This window comes from Pseudonaja textilis, chromosome Z, assembly GCF_049901715.1.
Source record: "Pseudonaja textilis isolate UNSWEBS1 chromosome Z, rPseTex1.2, whole genome shotgun sequence".
NCBI lineage: Eukaryota > Metazoa > Chordata > Lepidosauria > Squamata > Elapidae > Pseudonaja > Pseudonaja textilis.
This window is the reverse complement of record NC_142008.1, coordinates 46927305-46948797: the sequence shown is the minus strand read 5'-3', so window position 1 is coordinate 46948797 and position 21493 is coordinate 46927305. Positions and strand designations below refer to the sequence as shown.

Here is a 21493-nt window from a genome sequence, read left to right as displayed (position 1 = left end):
AAAAAATAGGAATAACTTAACTACTGCAGAATTTATTTAGAAATAGTGCATCCACTCAATGACTATGCCACTTGCTTAATGATCACTGTAAATAAAGTAATAAAATGGGGTCAGTTACATGGGTGTCTTGACTTATGATGATCATGATTTATGATAGAAATTTCAGTACCTATTAAGGGCTTAAGTCAAGAATTACCTATAGGGACAATGAAATGTGGACTGAATTGCAAAAGAATAAATGAAAGAAAAGTGAATGGGTCAAAAGGAACAGGAAAAAGTTGTAGTAAGACTTTCTTCCTGAGGGAAGAAAGAGATAACAATTTTAAAGAAATAAAATAATATATGAAGTAATGGAAAAATGTGGTAGAATCACAAATGACTTGAAGAGTAGAAAATATGGAAACTATAGAGAATGGTTTGTTGTATATTGCTGTTAAATATTACTGGTATAAGCTATGTTCACTTTGCCTTTTAATTTCTTTGGATTTCTCTTTCTAATTTTGTTTCTGCACTATGCATAATGTTACTATGATGGAGCAAGGGGGATATACTGTTTATATTAGTATGTACTTTTGTCATACTTTAAATTGTAATAATGCAGTCGAATAAGTCGGTAGATAACTCTAGGGAATCTAGTATATATTTTTCTTCATTCTAAAACAGCTTATTTGAAACAAATTAGAATTTCTTTATTAAGATGCATGATTGAATTAGTGTAGGGTAATGTGAGGGGCATTTGTTTGTTTATTTACTTATTTACTTATTTATTTACTTATTTATTTGTATTGGTCTAACTACACTGTTTAAGTGAGGTACAGACATCCTCAATTTATGACTTAATTTGTGACTGGAATTTCAATCATAAGTTGTGATGATTATAAGTTAAGGCATGTATTTTACTGGACACAATTTAATGACTGTTTTTCTGGCAGCTGTTAAGCAAATCATGGAGCATTCTGAATTATATAGTTGTTAAGCAAATTATATGATTGTAAGCCTCAATCTACTCTCCCAAATGGATTTTTTTTACAGAAAAGCAACAAAAACACTGAAAACTGATTAAAATCATTAACAAATGAGCATAAAAACATTACAAATCATGGACACATGACCACAACTAGTCATATGTGTGAACTAGTTGCCAAGTGTCCAAAATACAATCATGTGACTGCAAGGATTTTATAATGGGTGGATGTGCTTTATGGGACCAGTCTTAAGAACTATATGTAGAAAGGCTTGAAAAACTGTGTTACCATCAAGTACTACTGTTGCAAGTCACCCATGTGTTTATCTTTTACATATTTTAGCTATGTGTGTGTGTGTGTGTGTGTATATATATATGTGTGTGTGTGTGTGTGTGTGTGTATGTTTTCTTAAGTTTTCGCGGGTACTTACATGTATGGCATTCAGCTTTGTTCAGGTATTTTCCCACGTCATTGTAGTTGTGCTTTTAAAGTTGTAGCAACATTTCGGCAGAATCTCATCTGCCATCATCAGGCTTCTGTTGATGAACACTATACAGAATATATAAAAAAACAATTTACTCATCTCATGAGTTTGGAGCCAGATTTATGTCTACTTAGCATTAGTAAGATTAGTAACTCTATTAGCAAAATAGAAAGATTGAGCAAATCTGGATTAAAGTAGCTGTATTTAAAAGAAATGAAAGCTAAATATAGCTATCTTAAATCAAGTTACCTTAGGTTACCACCAAGAAAAAATAATGGTTTTGAATAACAGATCCTTGCTGTTATAAGTTTGTCTTCTAACAGAATATGGAATAAAAGAGTGGAACTTGCAAAATTGATGTTAATATAATACAATAAGCCACAATTTTCTCCCACAGTCCAATAACAGATATATACCAGGTATATATTGGGTTCATTAGATACACAACTCATTTTGTTTTAAGACTTAACAACATTTAAGGAACAGACCTGGGCATTATCCTTATGACTCAGAATTGGTAAAAATTGGTTGAAAGGTCAAAAAAATAAAGTATCTTATTTAATAAAATAAAAAAATAAAGAGAGACAGAGAGACAGACTATAACTATTTCATAGCTTCCCAGATTAGCCTCGCGATAAAGTAGAATAATGTCCTATCATTAGTGTTGAAGTAAAATTGAGGCGCCAGTCAAGCAAACTTCTGGATTAACTACCTTGTCTTTCATCTAGGACAGCCAGTGATCCATGCTTAAAGGCAACAGGTGTGCATGCGTGTGTGTGTGCGTGCATGCGTGTGTGTATTCTAATATATTTGCTTTTAAAGGGAGAGGCTATCATTACCAGGCATGCTGTGCCAACTGTCTTGTGTTTTTTTATTTCTTAGTAGTGTCAGAGACATAATGTAATCTGCTTTATGAAAAATTTAAATTATGGGGTCTACCCATGACCAGGAGTCCAATTTTAATCATATTAAAGATTCAGTGTGTATAAATTACAAGGTCATTATGGAGAAGCTGCTCCAGAATTAGATAGGTTATAATTTTCCCAATTTCATTCATGCCAACCCAGGAAATAGAGTGAAAATTGCTGAAGTTGGGGTTCAGTGGCTCCAATATTTCATTTCTCTTAAGGAAAGCAAATCATATATTATTGACTCTGAAACTTCAGAAAACATACATTCAATAACATACTTCGGATAATATTCAAATTCAGTTCAAAAATAATCTCCCTAATGTTTTTATTGTAGCCCTGAATGTCGTGAGAAAATAAGTGAGCTGAATGTTGTCGAAAATTTATTGATGATATTGCACGAATATGATTTGCTCTCTAAAAGGTAGGATATGTCATTTTCATATGTCAATTTACTTTTGTGTTGATGACTTCCAGATATTTAGTTAATATACATTCAAAGAATTCTATCTCTGAAGTTGTTCACTTAAAAGTTTTGAAGTATAATATGAGGGAATCCCCAAATCTGACATTATAGTGAGATATCGTATACCTTACTTATTGGAAATATTTAGTGGAAGTATTAACCATGAAAGTGACTGAGTTAAACTGATAATGCAAAAATCTGGTTTGTTTGTTTTTTAATAAAAGTTTTTATTTTTTAAGACAAACTTATACAAATAAAACATAAAAACATAAAACCATCTTCCATTTTATATATATACGTGTGTCAGTTCGTTACAAATATTTTGTGCTATCCTTTCGTAGTCATTACTCACAGTTTATATAATTTTTCACCTTGTCAAAGTAACATATGCTTATATATTTATCAGTTATTAATCATCCATGACTGAACTATTTATTCCATCATTTTATATGAGATATTCCAAATTTTATTTTAAAATTTATATTGTACTTTCATCCAATGGTTATATATGTCTATATTGTATTTTATATCAATCTATTGAATTTCTATTACAAAATTATCTAATCTATTACATTACCATGTCTTTTTGTCCAAACATTGATAAAACAAATCCCATATCATATAAAATTGCTGTCTTCTTGCTCTCTAACTTTAAATGTCTATTTACTCATTTCAGCACAGTCCATAATTTTCTTAATAACTTCCTCCTGCATTGGCATTTTATCATTTTTCCAATTCTTAGCAAATACAATTCTAGCCACTGTTAGTGCATTTACAATCAAATATTTCAGCTCTTTATTGTATATTTTCAGTATAATTCCCAATAAAAAGATCTCTAGATTAAAGTCTATGTGTTGTTTTATCATTTTTTCCAACCATGTATGGATTTTAGTCCAATATCTTTTTGCATCTGAGCATGTCCACCACATATGGTAATATGAACCAGGTATCCGGTGACATTTCCAACATTTATCCGATTTGTTCTTAAACATTCTCGCAATTCTTATCGGGGGGTAGGTGCCACCTGTAAAACATCTTATACAAATGTTCTTTATATGCAGTAGACATTGTCATTTTATAATTTTGAGACCACAATTTTTGCCATTTTTCTAAATCCCATATCCAAAATTTTCCCCCAGAACAATCATCCTTTTTTTGACTTGTTCTTCCTCCAACTTAAATTCTAATAAATGTCCATAAAGTTTTTTAATTACCTTTTCCTCAGTACCCATCAGAATTTTGTCTAAATCAGTCAACTTATCATACATACGTTCTGTTTTAAAATCTTTGTCAAATCTAGATTGTATTTGCAAATATGAAAACCGATTCATTTTTACACCTTGTTCTTCCAATGCTTGCATAGATTTAAGTTCACCCTTTTCATTCAATATCTCACCATATCTAACTGTTTGTTCCTTTTTATTTATTATTGGATAAGAAAAAGCTTCAATAGTAGATATCCATAATGGAATTTTTAAGCAATATTGTCTTTTTATCTTCCCCCAATTCAAAAACAATGCCTCTCTAATGTAATGTCTTCTAAAATACCCCTGTGTTTTAGTTCCCTTATTCCAGAGGAAGGCATGCCATCCCAGCAGCAAGTCATGCCGTTCTAAAGTCAATAATCTACTGTTCCTTAATGTTATTCATTCCTTTACCCACATCAAATTTGTCGCTTGATAATATAACTCCCAGTTAGGCAAGGCAAATCCTCCTCTTGTTCTTGCATCTTGTAACAGTTTAAGTTTTATTCTTGCTTTCTTGCCCTGCCAAATATATTTCAGCACAATTCTATTTAAGTCTTCAAAAAACTCTTTCCCTAGTTAAATTTGAATTGTCTGGAATAAATATAAAATTCTAGGCAATACATTCATCTTAATTGTAGATATTCTCCCAATCAGTGATAGTTTTCCCATTTTACCAAATCTATCACAATCTGCTGTTTGAGTTTAAGATAGTTATCCTCAAGTGTGCTACACCTTGGTGTAATATATATCCCTAAATGTTTAACCTTATTTCTAAAACTTCTTCCAACTCTTTCTTTTGTCTTGCTAACATATTCTTTGTTAATATCTTTGTTTTATCTTTGTTTACTTTCAAACCTGCTGCTTTTCCGTATTCTTCTATCTTTTTTATTAATTTAGGTGCTGTTTCCAACGGGTCCTCTAATATAAATACCAGGTCATCTGCAAAGGCTTGCAATTTATGCTCTTCCTTTTGGATTTTCATTCCTTTTATTTCTTTATCTTCTCTAATATTCCTATTCAACACTTCCAATGTTAACACAAACAGCAGGGGCGAGAGTGTACAACCTTGCCTTTTCTTATATCTATAGATTCTGTTAGTTCTCCATTTACCATAACTTTTGCAGTTTGTTCATAATATATAGTTTCAATTGCTTGAATGAATTTTTTACCAAAGCCCATTTGTTCCAATTGCAATAACATAAATTGCCAACTCACATTGTCAAAGGCTTTTTCTGAGTCTAAAAACATCAAAGCCATTTGCTTCTCAGGATGTACCTCATAGTATTCCAAAATGTCCTTGATTTGTCTCTTTAGCAAAAATCCATTTTGATCAGCATGGATAAAGCTATTTATATATCTTTTCAGTCTTTCTGCCAAGATTGAAGCAAAAATTTTGTAGTCTGAATTTAGTAGGGATATAGGTCTGTAATTTTGAACTTGCTGCAGGTCTGTATCCTCCTTCGGTATAAGTGTAAATAATTTCGAAAATAATTTCACTTTGTAAATAATTTCGAAAATAATTTCACTTTGGGAAATTGCCTTTGACATGCCAGATCTGTTTCTAAATAAATCAATTGGAGAGAAAATGTCTCAGAGTGATTGATATCATGGATACTTTCTGGATGCCTTACATTCTTAACTTGCAGATATTTCTTAGAAGGAAGCAAAATACTTTCCAAGTATGGACTGACCACAAGAACTTGGAAGCATTCAAAACCCCATAGAAAATGTCCCCAAAACAGATCCAATGGGCACAGTACTTCCAATGCTTTAATTTCACTTTGAAGTATATACCGGGATGCAACAGTGTCAAGGTGGAAGTAATTAAGCCCATGCTCTCAGCCTCCCAATTAGTGGCTAAGGTTGTCACACGCTCTCAGACAAAGAATGATCCTCCACCTTAGACAATACCACCATCACAGAATTCAAAAAGGCCTTGGAAACAGATGAGTGGTTTAGTGCCCATAGACATACTTGCATAGTAAAAGATGGGTTAGCTTGGATAGGAAATAAGCTGTATGTCCCAGCTAGAGAAAGGCTGAAAGCTATGTAAGCTTTCACAACTCCAAATTAGCTGGTCACTTTGGTTTTGTAAAAATGTTACATTTACTGAAACAACAATTCTGGTGGCCCTCATTAAAAAAAAAAAAGACATAGAAGGCTATGTAGCAAGCTACCCCATTTGCTCTGCTGCTAAATACAGGCAGGGGAAAAACCCCAGTCTACTGCAGCCAGTGGCCAACCCTTCAGCACCATGGAGAGAGATCTCCATGAATTTTATTGTAGAATTGCCCGAGAGTTCTGGAAGCACAGTGATCTGGGTTGTCACTGACCTTTTGTCAAAGCAGATTCACTTCATTCCATGCCAAAAGATCCCTATTATGGTGGAATTAGGAACTCCCTAAGTCATTACGGCAAGTCCACCCTGTTTTCCATTGTAGCTTGCTAAAACCTGAAGTCACCTCTAACCTTCGTCCAGCTACTACCCCTTTTCCACCCCCTATTATGGTAGAGGGCAAACAACATTTTGAAGTTCAAGGAATTCTAGACTTTAGGAAATTCTGCAGAGCCACTCAGTACCTGGTGGCTTGGAAACTTTGCCTTTTCACACTGTGAATGGGTTCACAAACATATGCATGCCTCTAAATTAATACATATATTTCATCACTTGTACCTTGACAAAAAATGTGCTGATTTTATGTTTTCTTTGTCTCCCTTTCCCTCTTTTTATTTTCTTTCTGGTGGATTTCCTATTTTTCTAGGGGGGGGTGGCATGTCAGGTCCCATATATTTCTATTGGGACGCTGGCATTCTGGTGGGAGGAGGAAGGATTGGAGGGATCTCTATCTGAATTTTCTGTTTCTATTTCCTGCTTGGGGAGATCTCTATATGAAGTTTCCGTTTCTGTTTCCTGCATTGCTGGACTATGAATTTCTGTTTCCGTTTCCTGCATTGCAGTACTGTGGGAAGGGCTTTGTTTGTACTGCTTTAAATTGCTGTTTTTAAGCAGGAATTTAGTTCCTACCTAACTCTCTTGCTATCACAGGCTTTTCAGTAAAAGCTCCTTTTGGAACAACTGCAAGACTCCTGCTTTCTTGGTAAGATTGGAGAGGCAAGACCTTATAATTGCTTTCATTCTTAGACTGGGAGGCTTTTCTCCTAGCCCTCAAACCCCTCTGACTTCTTTCTGGATTACTACAATATCCCTTATATGGGATTGGCCTTGAAATGCTATCAAAGGCATCTGATGCTGTTTCTACCTTTCCCCAGGACATATTTGAATATCTTTACTGTAAATAAGAACCTGAAAATCGTAATAAGATTAGTCAATCTTAGAAATAATGGGAAAGCATTACAATTAGATGCACTCAAAGATTAGCCTAAGTATCATTTGCTTTAAGGGGATCCTTGGCTCTGCTCAGGTCATCCCTTGCTACTGCTTTCAGGCTTTCCTTTTTAATGTTAAAGATTCATGACATCAGAAATATTAATCTCTCTTAGAAATAGAAAGGCAACCACCCCATCACTCTGATACAGTGCCCTCAGGATTATGTGTTCTGTGATAATTACAAGCATGTTCAGAAACAGGAAGGAAATTACAAAAGCTGTGTTCTGTGTTTCTGCCTTTTTTGTACATGCATTGTGATACTGCACAGATGTACAAAACAGGTACCATTTCATAGTGACTTCCTGAGATTGCTTTAATCAGTTTGACAAGAGCCTCCATTCCTGTGACTGCTTCTGATTATATCCGTGCTTAAAACAGCTTAGAGTTGTTTCAGTTGAGCATTATAACAAGCAGTTACTGAGTTGGCCATTTGAAGAATAGGTTAATATAGAGTAGTATTTTTAGATTAATTTCTTTACAGGTAGTCCTTGATTTATATTTAGCAACCATTCTGAATTATAATGGCACTGAAAAAAGTGATTTATAACTTGTACTCACACTTACAATCATTGCAGGATCCCCATGGACACAAGATCAAAATTCAGCTCCTTGGTACTTGACATGTATTTACAATCATTGTTGCATCCTGGGATTATATGATTACAACTTTACCAGCCAGCTTCTGGAAAGCTAACTCAGTGGGTAAAGCTGGATTTGCTTAACAACCATGTGATTATTTGAACAACTGTAGCAAAAAAGTTGTAAAATCAGCCACAACTTACTTAACCACTTCATTTTACAACAGAAATTCTGGCCCGTGTTGTGGTCATAAGTCCTAGGATACCTATATTAGAAAAAGACAGATGGAATCTCTCTCTGTCTCTATCTCTATCTCTTTTATGTGTATACCTATCTATATCCATCCATTCATCTATCCATCCATTTGATTATGAGCTACCTTATTCTTTAGCAAACCTGTGTGGCTTACAGATTAAAAAGATAGTACATATAAAAAGAAATTTTGGCTGACTGGAAGAACAAGCTACTTAGTTGTAAAACCAAATGTAACTGAAGGGGAGTCCATAACCACCCTTCCCAAGGTCTCTGGAGAAGTTTTACTAGTGGTTTCTAGATGCAATTCAAGCTGCTGGTTATTACTGTTAAATTCTTCATGATACAAAGCAGTGGTGGCGAACCTTTTTGGCACTGAATGCTGAAAAAGGAACACATGCACGCACACACGAGTCAAAAAATGGAAGAACAGCTCTCTGGCGTGCCTGCAGGAACGCCAGAAACCAGAAGCTCAGCATGCACAGGCTGGAACCTGAAAGGTCACTTTTTCTCATTTTTAGGATGCTAAATAAAATGCATTACTCTCTCTTTGTTACATTGAGAAAGTAGGCCAAAATTGAGAATTTATATAATTTAGCAAGCATGTTATCTGTAACTATTGAATTAAGAATGTTTGCTGGTTTTTTTTTTTCAGATTGACAGCAGAATTACTCCGCCTCCTTTGTGTGGAATCACAAGTCAAGGAACAAATCAAGTTGTATGAAGGAGTGCCTATTTTGCTTAGTCTGCTCCATTCTGATGATCTAAAACTACTCTGGAGTATAGTTTGGATTCTTGTACAGATTTGCGAAGATCCTGATACCAGTGTTGAAATTCGAATCTGGGGTGGAATCAAACAGCTTCTTCATATTTTGCAAGGGTAAGGTTCTGAATGTATCTATAGTAACAGCAGAGAGAATGTGTATACTCATATACAAACTTCCAAGCTACTTTTTCCTCAATGAATTCAGTTTGATTTCATGTGAAAATCAATTCCTATTAACATATGTTTGTCTTTGAATGATATTGTTTTATAGAAATGCAGACATAAATTTCATGAAGTATCTATATAGCAATTTCTTTAGGGGGAAGAGATTAATGAACCAGAATTTATTAAATAAATCTGTATAGAATATTCATTACTTATACAAACCAACAGGAGGCAATATCCTATATTGGGACTTGCCATACATATATAACTAAATTTAATCCTATATTGGGACTTGCCATACATATATAACTAAATCTTATCTATAAAGTTCAGCTTCCTTTTTGTTTAGAATTGCTGTTTTTAACTCAGGATGTCTGTTTCAGAGAGCCCTACAGTCCCATGGAATCCATGTTTAGTCTTGCTTTGGAGAAGGATTTTTAGGACAATTCCCATGGTAAATTAAGCTATGTGTCTTGTATGCTGCTCCTGCCCATTTCTGGAGTTAACTTTAAAAATTCCAGATTGTGATGTGTTGGCAAGAGATCCATATTGGTGCTCAGCTCATACTACAGCCACTCCAGGCTCTGATTGGCCATTCTTCTGTTTCTTGCCTTTCCAAATCATGCAGGGATGACAAACCTTCTTAGCAGCCCTCTCTGGCCCTAACAGACCCTATGAACTTTCATACTAACTAGGGACTTGAACCATGGTCTTGCCAGTATAAATTCAATACCTTAATCACTACATCATACTGACTCATAATGTGCAAGGATGCACAGAACATAAGCATTCATGATTCTAATTGCTGATAAGCTTAGAGATAAATGCAGATTGTTTCTTGTATTTTTCTAGGGAACGAAGTCTGTTTTTGGATTGTTCTTCTATTGGGAGTTTATCTAGTGCAAACATAGCTGGGAGAATCCAGCAGCTTCATTTATCAGAAGAGTTAAACCCTCATGAAATACAAGAAAATACATTTTCTCTTCAAGCAGGTACAGTAGTCCTACGATGATTTATATGAATCAGGGTGGCTGCTGAGGGTTCGCAGGGGCTTGGGAAAGCCCCTAGTTAAGATTCTGTGCAGTTTGGAGAACCCCCAAATCCCACTCTAGGCTGACCCCTCCCAGGAGTCCCGATGCGGCCCGTTTTGGATGGAGGTAAGTGCAGGGTGCATGCTGAGGCTCGAGGAGGGTGAAAAACGGGCCTCCTGGAAGTTCAGGAAGGCTGGAAATGGGCCTGTTTCCTGCTTTCAGAGAGCTTCCAGAGCCTGGGGAGGCCATTTTCGCCCTCCTGAAGGCTCAAGGAAAGCCTCCAAAGCCTGGGGAGGGCAAAAAAGCCCCCTCCACTGTGGTGCAAGAGGCTGACTAGGCCTCTGACCATGGCCATGTCCACCCAGCAAGCGGACAGAAAACCCCTTGTTAAAATTTTTAAAGCTCACCCCTGATATGGATGAAGTTATTTGTGCCTAAACAATGCATTAAATGGTAATCAAAGACCAATGGATCAATTAAATAATAAATTCAGTAGCTTCTGTTACAGATATACATATGCTGACTGTCCTATATAGCAAGGTAGGTATGGAGTCATAGACATTTTATTTTCCTCAGTCTGTAGTGTTCCCCAGATTACATAAAGTGTTAAATGTAAAAGGATTAGTGAATTAATTAATATATTATTTTAAAACTCAAAAAGCACACAACTGATAAATACTTTCATGTATAGGAGCAGGGTAAGATAATTTTTTGGTGATTTATTTTAGCCTGTTGTGCTGCAGTTACTGAACTGGTCCTTAATGACACCAATGCCCATCAAGTAGTACAGGTGAGAAGTCTTTAAATACCTTTGAGGTTAAACTTTTTATTTGTACTTATATAATACACTTTTTTTGAATAGAAATAGTATGGATTAAAAATATGCTGCTGTGCACTCATATAAGGACTGGAGGGCCTATTTGCCACTTAATCGTTTTATAATCAAAGCACTGCGGATAATTTGAATTACAGAAGGCATGCTATTGATATCTGCCTCAGCATAGCTGCCTCAGCATGGCTAACTGTTATATAGAGAACAAGAATGTATCTTAAAGAGTAAATGTGTCAACTAAAGCCTGTTTAACTTGAAGGTCATGCTGCAAAATGAAAAGTATCTGTCTTTGCTGATAATTTTGCAATAGACAATAAATTCCTCATGTGAATCTGACAGACTATTAGAAATTTTTTATTACTAAATGTTTGATTGTTCTCTGAAATATTCCTCCATATATACTTTTTAGGAGAATGGAGTATATACGATAGCAAAGCTGCTTTTACCTAATAAGCAAAGGAATATAGCGAAGGCTAATTTATTACAGGTAATCCTTTTTATTTATTTATGGATTTTCACTGAAAATATTTGAAACAAGTTTTGAAACAGAAATAATGTAGTTTATTATGAATTTATTCGTTGCCTTTTGAATAAAGAGCAAGATAATTAAGAAAAATGCCTCCCTCCTTAATAAGAATATATAAGACTAGAAAAGCCAACACATTGCTAATAGTTTCATAAGCCATTCTCTTCTAGTATTACAATGTTTTACTCTATTAATGTAAAAATTGTTCAGGCTTTTATCTTGTTACTGGCATTGAATCTTTAGACAAGAGAAATCAAAAGTGGCTTTCAATCCTGTATGGAATTATTTCTATGTATTTTTCTCATCTAGTGTTATGCATTCAGAGCCCTGAGATTTCTTTTTAGTATGGAAAGAAATCGACATCTTTTTAAAAGGTATGCTGAATATACATTATATTCCAAGATTATTTTCCTTTGAATAAATTTGTGTATATAAGATACTATATCTTATGTTTATTGTATGTATGAATATGTGCATGTATGGATTTATCTGTCAAACTTTGCTTAAAACACTGATTTCCAATAAAAATCTGTTTCCAAACACTGTGTAATCTATAAATGGAATAAAATTGCACAACATATTTTAATAACAGAAGACTTTTGAAGGCACTGGAACTTCGTGACATCTCTGTGCTATAAGTGGTTCAGATGTAAATCCTGAATCATTCCTCTTGTCCAAGCTATGTATCTGTGATTATACATTATTGACTGGGGATGACATGTCACAAGAAATGATTGCTGCACTTGACACTGTTTCTGTGGGAATGTTCAAAAAACAATAAGTATATGCATATGAAGTGTTTCTCCAATCTTCATTCAGAAAAAGAAATCTATGCTCCAATAATATGGCTTTGGAAGCACTAATATCCAAATTCATATATTCAAAACTATATATTTATTTTGCTTGTAAGTAGATTCTTTAGAGATCTCATATTCAGTGGTATAGAAGAGATAGTGGCAACTTTTTTCCTTATTCAACAATCCATAGCAAATTTCTGAGCTTATATACATGGAGGGATCAAGTGAAGGAATCGGGCTAGCATACTTTAATTTTGCTTTATTTTGGATAGAGCAGATCTGCTGCAGAATTTCTTAAAAATTAAACAGGACTTACATAAGAGTTATTACATTTGATGAGATTTATTACAAAATATGAATTGACAAAATTGATTTTGTTGAGCTCAGCAAAATCACTATTGCACTTTCTTCTTTTGCACTGTCTGTTTCCTTTGCTTTTGTCTCCTTCAGGTTTTTTGTTCTTCTCTTTCCTTAAAAATGCTACTCTATCTTCTGCCACATATCCCCTTCCCTAATTCACCATTTTTTGCCAGCCATGTATAAGTAAATTGAGAAAAAATTATAAATTATATATGCAGTTGCAGATAAATTAATTTTACAAAAAGGGGACTTATTTTACTGGTAATTATTTTATTTATTTATTTGTTTGTATAAGTATAAGTATGAACATAAACAAGAACAAAGGGAGTAAATATGGATAAATGGGGACAGTAAGACAGGGGCGGTAGGCATGCTGATGCGCTTATGCACGCCCCCTTTAAGGACCTCTTTGGAATCGGGCGAGGTCCATGGTAGACAATTTGAGGTTGAAGCTGTGTGGGGTTGAGGCTGTAACAATGGAGTTGGGTAGAGCATTCTGGACGTTGACCACTCTGTTGCTGAAGTCGTATATTCTGCAGTCAAGTTTGGAGCAGTTTACCTTGAGTTTGTATTGGTTGTTTGCCTGTGTATTATTGTGATTGAGGCTGAAGAAGTCATTGACAGGTAAGAGATTGCAACAGACAATTTTGTGTACTATGCTTAGATCAGACCGCAGTTGGCACAGTTCTAGATTGTCCAGGTCCAAAATTTCGAGCCTGGAGGCCTAGGGAATTCTAATGTGAGTGGAGGAATGGAGTACATTTCTCAAGAAATACCTCTGAACCCACTCAGTTGTGTTAATATATATAAAGTGCGGGTTCCAGGTGGATGAGCTGTATTCGAGAATTGGTCTGGCAAAGGTTTTGTATGCCCTAGGTTCAATGTTGCCAGAGAAGAAGCTTAACAAAATAAGGTTAACAACTCTTATTTTTGGCAATGCTATTACAGTGAGCTTCGGGGCTTAAATCATTTGAAATAAGTACTCCTAGGTCCTTGACAGAATGAGGATCATCTACGAGATTGTTTCCTCCTAACTTGTATTTGGTGTTCTGATTTGTTTTGCCAATGTGTAGGACAGAGCATTTGTTAGATGAAATTTGGAGTTGCCAATTGCGCGACCATTCTGACACATAGTCAAGGTCGCTTTGTAGCATTGTCGGTGGTGTTGAATAATTTTATGTCATTGACAAAGAGGATGCAGCTGTTTTTAATGTTGTCACATAGGTCATTGATGTAAAGCAGAAAGAGTGTGGGTCCTAATACACTGCCTTGGGGGATACCGCTATTAACTGGTGCTGGGATTGATAGGACCTTCCCTATTTTGACCATTTGTTGCCTGTTTGACAGAAACATGTGCAGGGATCCGGAGATGCTGTAAGAACTAAGTTTCAGTAGTAGTTTGTCATGCATCACTGAATCAAAGGCTTTGCAAAATCTATGAAAATTGCATCTATTGCTTTACTGTTGTCTAGATGTGTGATCCAAATGTTTCTGCAGTGTAGGAGTTGTAAATTACAAGACAAATTTTTCCTGAAATCAAACTGCTTGTTAGAAAGTAGGTTGTTTGTTTTATAGTCTTTTTAAAGAATGAGTTGAGACAGGCATTCACAAATGATCAATGTTTTTTTAGAGAATTTTTATTTTTAAAAACAAACATACAGATACAAAACATAAAAACATAAAAGCATCGTCCATTTTATATACATACAGTGTGTCAGTTGGTTACAAATCTTTTGAGCTATTCTTTTGTAGTCATTTACTCACAATTTATATCAATTTTCACATTGTCGAACTAACATATGCTTGTATATTTATCAGTTATTAATCATCCATGACTAAACTATTTATTCCATCATTTTATACGAGATGTTCCAAGTTTTATCTTAAAATTTATGTTATACTTCAACCAATGGTTATATATGTCTAAATGATGTCTTATATCAATCTATTAAATTTCTATCACAAAATTATCTATTCTGTAACATTACCATGTCTTTTTATACGACCATTGATAAAACAAATCCCATATCATATAAAATTATTTATCTTCTTGTTCTCTGATTTCAAATGTCAATTTACTCATTTCAGCACAGTCCATAATTTTCTTAATAACTTCCTCCTGCATAGGCATTTTATCATTTTTCCAATTTTTAGCAAATACAATTCTAGCCGCTGTTAGTGCATTTACAATCAAATATTTCAGCTCTTTATTGTATATTTTCAGTATAATTCACAATAAAAAGATATCTGTTTTAAAGTCTATATGTTGTTTTATCATTTTTTCCAACCATTTTATTCCAATATTTCTTTGCGTCCAAGCATGTCCACCACATATGGTAATATGAACCAGGTATCTGATGACATTTCCAACTTTAGCCGATTCATCCTTAAACATTCTCGCAAGTCTCATCGGGATAGATGCCACCTGTAAAACATCTTATACAAATTTTCTTTATATGCAGTTAACATTGTCATTTTATAATTTTGAGACCACAATGTTTGCCATTTTTCTAAATCAATCCCATATCCAAAATTTCCCCCCCAAACAATCATTGTTTCTTTAACTTGAACCTCCTCCAATTTAAATTCTAATAAGTGTCCATAAAGTTTTTTAATTACCTTTTCATCAGTACCCATCAAAATCTTATCTAAGTCAGTCAACTTATCATAAATACCTTCTTCTTTAACATCTTTGTCAAATCTAGATTGTATTTGCAAATATGAAAACCAATTCATTTTTACACCTTGTTCTTCCAATGCTTGCATAGATTTAAGTTCACCCTTTTCATTCAATATCTCACCATATCTAACTGTTTGTTCCTTTTTATATATTATTGGAAAAGAAAAAGCTTCAATAGTAGATATTCATAATGGAATTTTAAGTAATATTGTCTTTTTATCTTCTCCCAATTCAAAAACAATGCCTCCCTAATGTAATGTCTACTAAAATACCCCTGCGTTTTAATTCCCTTATTCCAGAGGAAGGCATGCCATCCCAGCAGCAAGTCATGCCCTTCTAAAGTCAATAATCTACTGTTCCTTAATGTTATTCATTCCTTTACCCACATCAAATTTGTTGCTTGATAATATAACTCCCAGTTAGGCAAGGCAAACCCTCCTCTTGTTCTTGCATCTTGTAACAATTTTAATTTTAGTCTTGCTTTTTTGCCCTGCAAAATATATTTCAAAACAATTTAAATCTTCAAAAAACTCTTTCCCTATTCGGTTTGGAATTGTCTGGAATAAATATAAAATTCTAGGCAATACATTCATCTTAATTGTAGATATTCTCCCAGTCAATGATAATTGTAAGTTTCCCCATTTTATGAAATCTGTCGCAATCTGCTGTTTGAGTTTAAAATAATACTCTTTCAGTGTACTACGTCTTGATGTAATGTATATCCCTAAATACTTAACCTTATTTGTGACCTGTATTTCTAAAACTTCTTCCAATTCTTTCTTTTGTCTTACTAGCATATTCTTTGTTAGTATCTTTGTTTATTTTCAAACCTGCTACTTTTGCATATTTTTCTATTTTTTTCTATTAATTTAGGTGCTGTTTCCAATGGGTCTTCTGATATAAATACCAGGTCATCTGCAAAAGCTTGCAATTTATACTCTTCCTTTGGGGTTTTCATTCCTTTTATTTCTTTATCTTCTCTAATATTCCTATTCAACACTTTCAATGTTAACACAAACAGCAGGGGCGACAGTGGACAACCTTGCCTTGTCCCTTTTCTTATATCTATAGATTCTGTTAGTTCTCCATTTACCATAACGTTTGCAGTTTGTTCATAATATATAGTTTCAATTGCTTGAATGAATTTTTTACCAAAGCCCATTTGTTCCAATTGCAATAACATAAATTGCCAACTCACATTGTCGAAGGCTTTTTGTATGTCTAAAAACATCAAAGCCATTTGCTTCTCAGGATGTGCCTCGTAGTATTCCGGAGTATCCAAAATAATTCTCACATTGTCTTTGATTTGTCTCTTTAGCAGAAATCCATTTTGATCAATATGGATAAAGTTATTTAAGTATCTCTTTAGTCTTTCTGCCAAGATTGAAGCAAAGCTTTTATAGTCTGAATTTAATAGGGATATAGGTCTGTAATTTTGAACTTGCTGCAGGTCTGTATCCTCCTTCGGTATAAGTGTAATGTATGCTTCTGTCCATGTTTTGGGTATTTTTTTCTTTAACATAACTTTGTTCATAACTTATAATAGGTGAAGATTCAGTATTTCCTGAAAGGTCTTGTAAAATTCCTCTGGTAAGCCATCTGGACCTGGTGCTTTCCCAACATTCTGTTTTTTTAAAGCTTCTGTTAATTCCATCATTGTTATATTCCCTTCTAGCATTGTTTCAATATCTTTAGGTATCTGAGGTAAGTTCGCTTTCTGTAAATATTGCTTAACTTTTTAACTTCTTGAATATTCTCTTGAAAATACAATTTTCCATAGTAATCTTGTATAATTTTTTTCTTCTCCTCATTTCCGTAACATGTATGTCCTTCTTCATTTATTAGTTGGCTAATCCTTCTTAATTCTCTCTCCTTTCTCAATTTATAGGCTAGCCATCTGCTTGGTTTATTTGCATCTTCAAAGTAATTCTGTTTAGCATTTTTAATTTTTGTGCTAGTTCCTCTTTTTCCATTAGTCCCATTTTATGTTTAATTATATCCATTTTATTTTTTATGCCTTTTTTGCTGGGACTTCTGTCTTTTTCCAGTTTTTTATAATCATCCTCTAATATTTTGAAAGTCTTTTTCTGTTTTGTATTTCTTTTCGTTGTGTAGTATATTATCAAGCCTCTTGTGTAGGCCTTCATCATGTCCCAGAGGTTCTGTAGAGATGTATCCTCTTTTCTATTTTCTTTAAAGAAGAAAGAAAGTTCTTTCTCTATTTTCTGTTTAAAGTCTTTTTCTTTTAATATCCTATTATTTAAGGTCCATCTGGATCTCCTCTTGTATCCTCTCCAAGTAACTGTCACTGGGTTATGATCTGCCCAAGTGCTTGTTTCTATTTCGATCTCTCGTATATTAGCCAGTAGTTCTGCTGACATCCATATCATGTCTATTCTAGACCATGAAGCATGTCTGTTTGAGTAAAAGGTGTATTGCTTACTCTCCATATTTCTCTCTCTCTCCAAGCATCTTTTAAGTTGAATTCTTCTGTTATTTGAAAGAAGGATTTTGGTAATATCGTTCTAGCTTTCTTTGTTGATTTCTGCGTTTTGTAATCCAACTGATCATTAGCTATTCCGTTAAGATCTCCCATCATACAAATATTAACATGGTCCAATTCAATTATTTTCACATATAATTTCCTGTAAAATTCTTCTTGGTTATAATTCGGAGCATAAATTGCAATTAAAAGTGTTTTAACATTATTGTCCATTATTTCCACCATCAAAATCCTTTCATCGTCATTTGTATAAATTAATTCTGCCAAAATTATGTCTTTAATATATAAAACCACACCTCTTTTTTAAAAAATTGTGCCAGCGATGTAAATAATTTCCCTGTTTTTTTGTTTAAGTATATATTCATGTTGTTTTTTAATATGTACTTCTTGTAAGCAAATTATATCAAATTTCAATTTCTCTAGTTTATGAAATACTTTTCTTCTTTTAGTAGCCAAATTAAGTCCATTTATGTTAATCATAATCAATTTTCTTTCATCCATGTTAGGCTTTGTGAAGGGGTTTTATTGGTCTAGTAAATCTTAATTCTCGTTGCTCTCTGGGTACACTACCTACTGCACCTTCTTCTTTCTCTTTTTCAATTACTGCTGTACACTCCTCTTGAAATTCAATTAACGACTCTTCCCTTCTGTGTTTTAATGATTTTCGTAAATCTGATGTGAACTTCTCTTGGTAACCTATTTCTCATTGCATATCTTGTATAGACACGGAACACTTCATCCATCCCATCCATCATCTTCTCTTTGGTTATCTCTAACGCTTCTGCCAGTATTTCTATCATTATTTCAGCAAAATTTCCACCTATTCCTTCTTCTACATTTTGAAATCTTAGATAGAATTCTGATCTGTCAATTTCCCATCCTAATGGTTCGCATCTGCGCTTCTCAATATCACTCAATCGAGTGTCAATATCTTCTATTTTCTTATCCCTTTGTATATCTTCTTCAATTTTCTTAATTCTGTCCTCATATTTCATCATCATCTGTTGAATGTTCTCTACTTTCTCATCTGTCTTTTCAGTTCTTTGCTCAATATTCTCAGCTCTTTGCTCAATATTCTCTATTCTCTTTTCAATCTCTGGATTCCTTGCATAATCATCTGTAATGTTACTTCCTTCTCTTTCTCCTGTTGTAAAATTGTCTGTATTGACCATTGTCCCCCAGATGGTGAAGAGGCTATTGGTACTGAGGAAGCTGATGCTGTTGTCTTTCTGCTCATCTTGTGCTTACCTGTAGAGAGGAAGAGAGAAAAGGAAAAAAGAAAAAAAAAAAGTAGTACAGGCAGGCAGTTGCCACTCCAAAAAAAAAAGGGCAGGGGGGAGAAAAATCTTCAGGCACTTATGTACCTTAATCCAATTATTTCTCTTAATTAAAAAGAGAAAAGGGAAGAAGATAAAAAAGTAAAAAAAAAACGTTTTAGTTTCTGGAATAGAAGGTTAAACTCCAAACATAAAAATCCAAACTGGGGGGAGGAGAGTAGAAAAGGAGATGGAAAATAATCTAGAGTTAAGCCAGCTGCTGCCACTAAGTATCCAAGGCTCTTTAATAAATCAAACTCAATGTTTCTGGTTCCAGTATTTTCAAGGTCACTTCAATCTTCTTTCTTTCAACTATAGCTCAAAGCTCTAATTATTTAGTTTCACAGATGAGTACCTGTATAAACCATCTACCATGCTCATCCCACTATCTTTTCCATTGCAAAGCTCAGAGTCCTTGAGTATAGCAAGTACATAAACAAACTGAGAAAGAAAGAAACAATATGTCCAAGCCTATAAATGGCAGTGCTACTTTTTTCCCCCTTCACTTTCACTCCCCGATCTTGTATCCAATTCCAGAAACAAAAAGAGAAAATGGAATCCTTCCCTTTTTTTGAAAAAAAAAATACACCCCTGCTGGGTGGACACCTCATGCTGCCTGGCTCTGAAAGGTAAGAATTTGGTGTCTAATTTTCCTTCAGGCCACCTCCTTCTCACCCAGTCCAAAACCTGCAAGGTTACCTGGTCTTTTGATGAAAATTGAGCGATTTCCATGGCAGTCAAACGCAATTGTTGATCATCCAATAAAAACACTGTTAATGATGGTACGGTGTCGATCACACGGGTTGGCAAGGGACGGTGGCTTAAAGCGTCTGTGTGGGCTAAGGTGTTTTCTAGTTCTGTGTATTAATGTGTATTAGTAGGCAGCAAGGAATATTGTTCACATAGTCATTCTTGGAAATAGTACTGTAGGGCTTTGACGATCTCCAGACAAAATACCTAATAAAGGTTTGTGATCAGTCACAAGCTGAAAATGGTGACCGTAGAGAAATTCATGACATTTTTTAACGGAAGCAACTGCTGCTAGGGCTTCCTTATCTATCTGGGCATAATTTCTCTCAATACTTGTTAAAGTCCTTGAAAAATATGCTATTGGCACTTCCAGGCCATTTGGCAATTTGTATGCTAGAACAGTGCCTATCCTGAAAGTATAGTACCAAAGCATCACAGTATAGTACCAAAGATAAATCCCTGTCAAATTGTATTAACACATTGTCAGATGACAACAAAGCTTTTACAGCATTGAAAGAGAAGTCCTCTTTGAGGCCCCATGTCCAAGAAGCATTCGCATCCAATAATATATTTAACGGTTCTGCCACAGAAGCCTTATGACAGAGAAAAGAGCTACAGAAATTTAGGAGCCCCCAAAACGCCTGCAGTTCAGTCTTGTTGGATGGTGTTGGGACATCCTTAATAGCTCTTATCTTTGATTCAATGGGATGAATACCTTTAGGGTGCCTAGGCTAGGCATCATGCTTCAGGGGTGTCACAATAGGGTTTTCCTATTTTGCAAAATCTATGGGTTCTAGAACCCCTTGGGCTATTAATTTATCTAATTCTGCATCAACTTTAGGTCTCAATGCAAAAGGAACTCTTCTAGTTTTTAACCTAATGGGCGCTATATTAGGATCCAAGGTAAATGAGATTGGAGTTCCTACATATTGACCTAATTCATCACTAAACACATCTTTAAAGTCATTTAGTAAGATTTGTATATCCTGATCTTGAATGGAATGTATTCCAGCTACTTTTAGTCCCAAAATTGAAACCAGTCTAACTCTAGTAGACTAGGTAAGGTACCTTCTACTACTGGGAGAGGAAGTAGTCCCTCAGAATTTTGAAATTGGATACTAAACTTGTCTGTGCCAGTTACTGGGATAGAGCACCCTTGGTAGTCTTTGAGGGACAATTTGCATGGCTGGAGTCATTTCTTTGAGATGGTAGGAACTAACCTCTTTAAAGTACTCCAGGACACAATGGATAGAGATGAGCCGGTATCAACTTCCATCGGGCACTGCTTTCCTTCTAAAGAGACAGTGACATGAATTTTGTCAGTATATATCTGGTTAGAAAAATTGTTTGGTGATTTAGAATTATAAGAAGCTCTAGTAATAGTAAAACATTATTTCTGTTTTTGTGGTCTAATTTGAGGCTGGTATTGTTGATTAAAATTTCTTCCAGATTTGCAAATTCTAATGCCTTTCTCTGGC

General features: G+C 34.6%; 1 protein-coding gene across 2 annotated transcripts in view; it reads left to right on the top strand.

Moving 5' to 3' along the window:
• The window catches only part of NEK10 (NIMA related kinase 10), a 221231-nt gene that overhangs the window by 44990 nt on the left and 154748 nt on the right, over nt 1-21493 (top strand). For both annotated transcript variants that reach the window (XM_026708233.2, XM_087916775.1), the window contains exons 11-16: nt 2695-2781; nt 8945-9169; nt 10073-10212; nt 10980-11041; nt 11493-11570; nt 11919-11983. In XM_026708233.2, coding sequence (XP_026564018.1) covers nt 2695-2781; nt 8945-9169; nt 10073-10212; nt 10980-11041; nt 11493-11570; nt 11919-11983 — 657 coding nt within the window. The remainder of the gene's footprint in view (nt 1-2694; nt 2782-8944; nt 9170-10072; nt 10213-10979; nt 11042-11492; nt 11571-11918; nt 11984-21493) is intronic.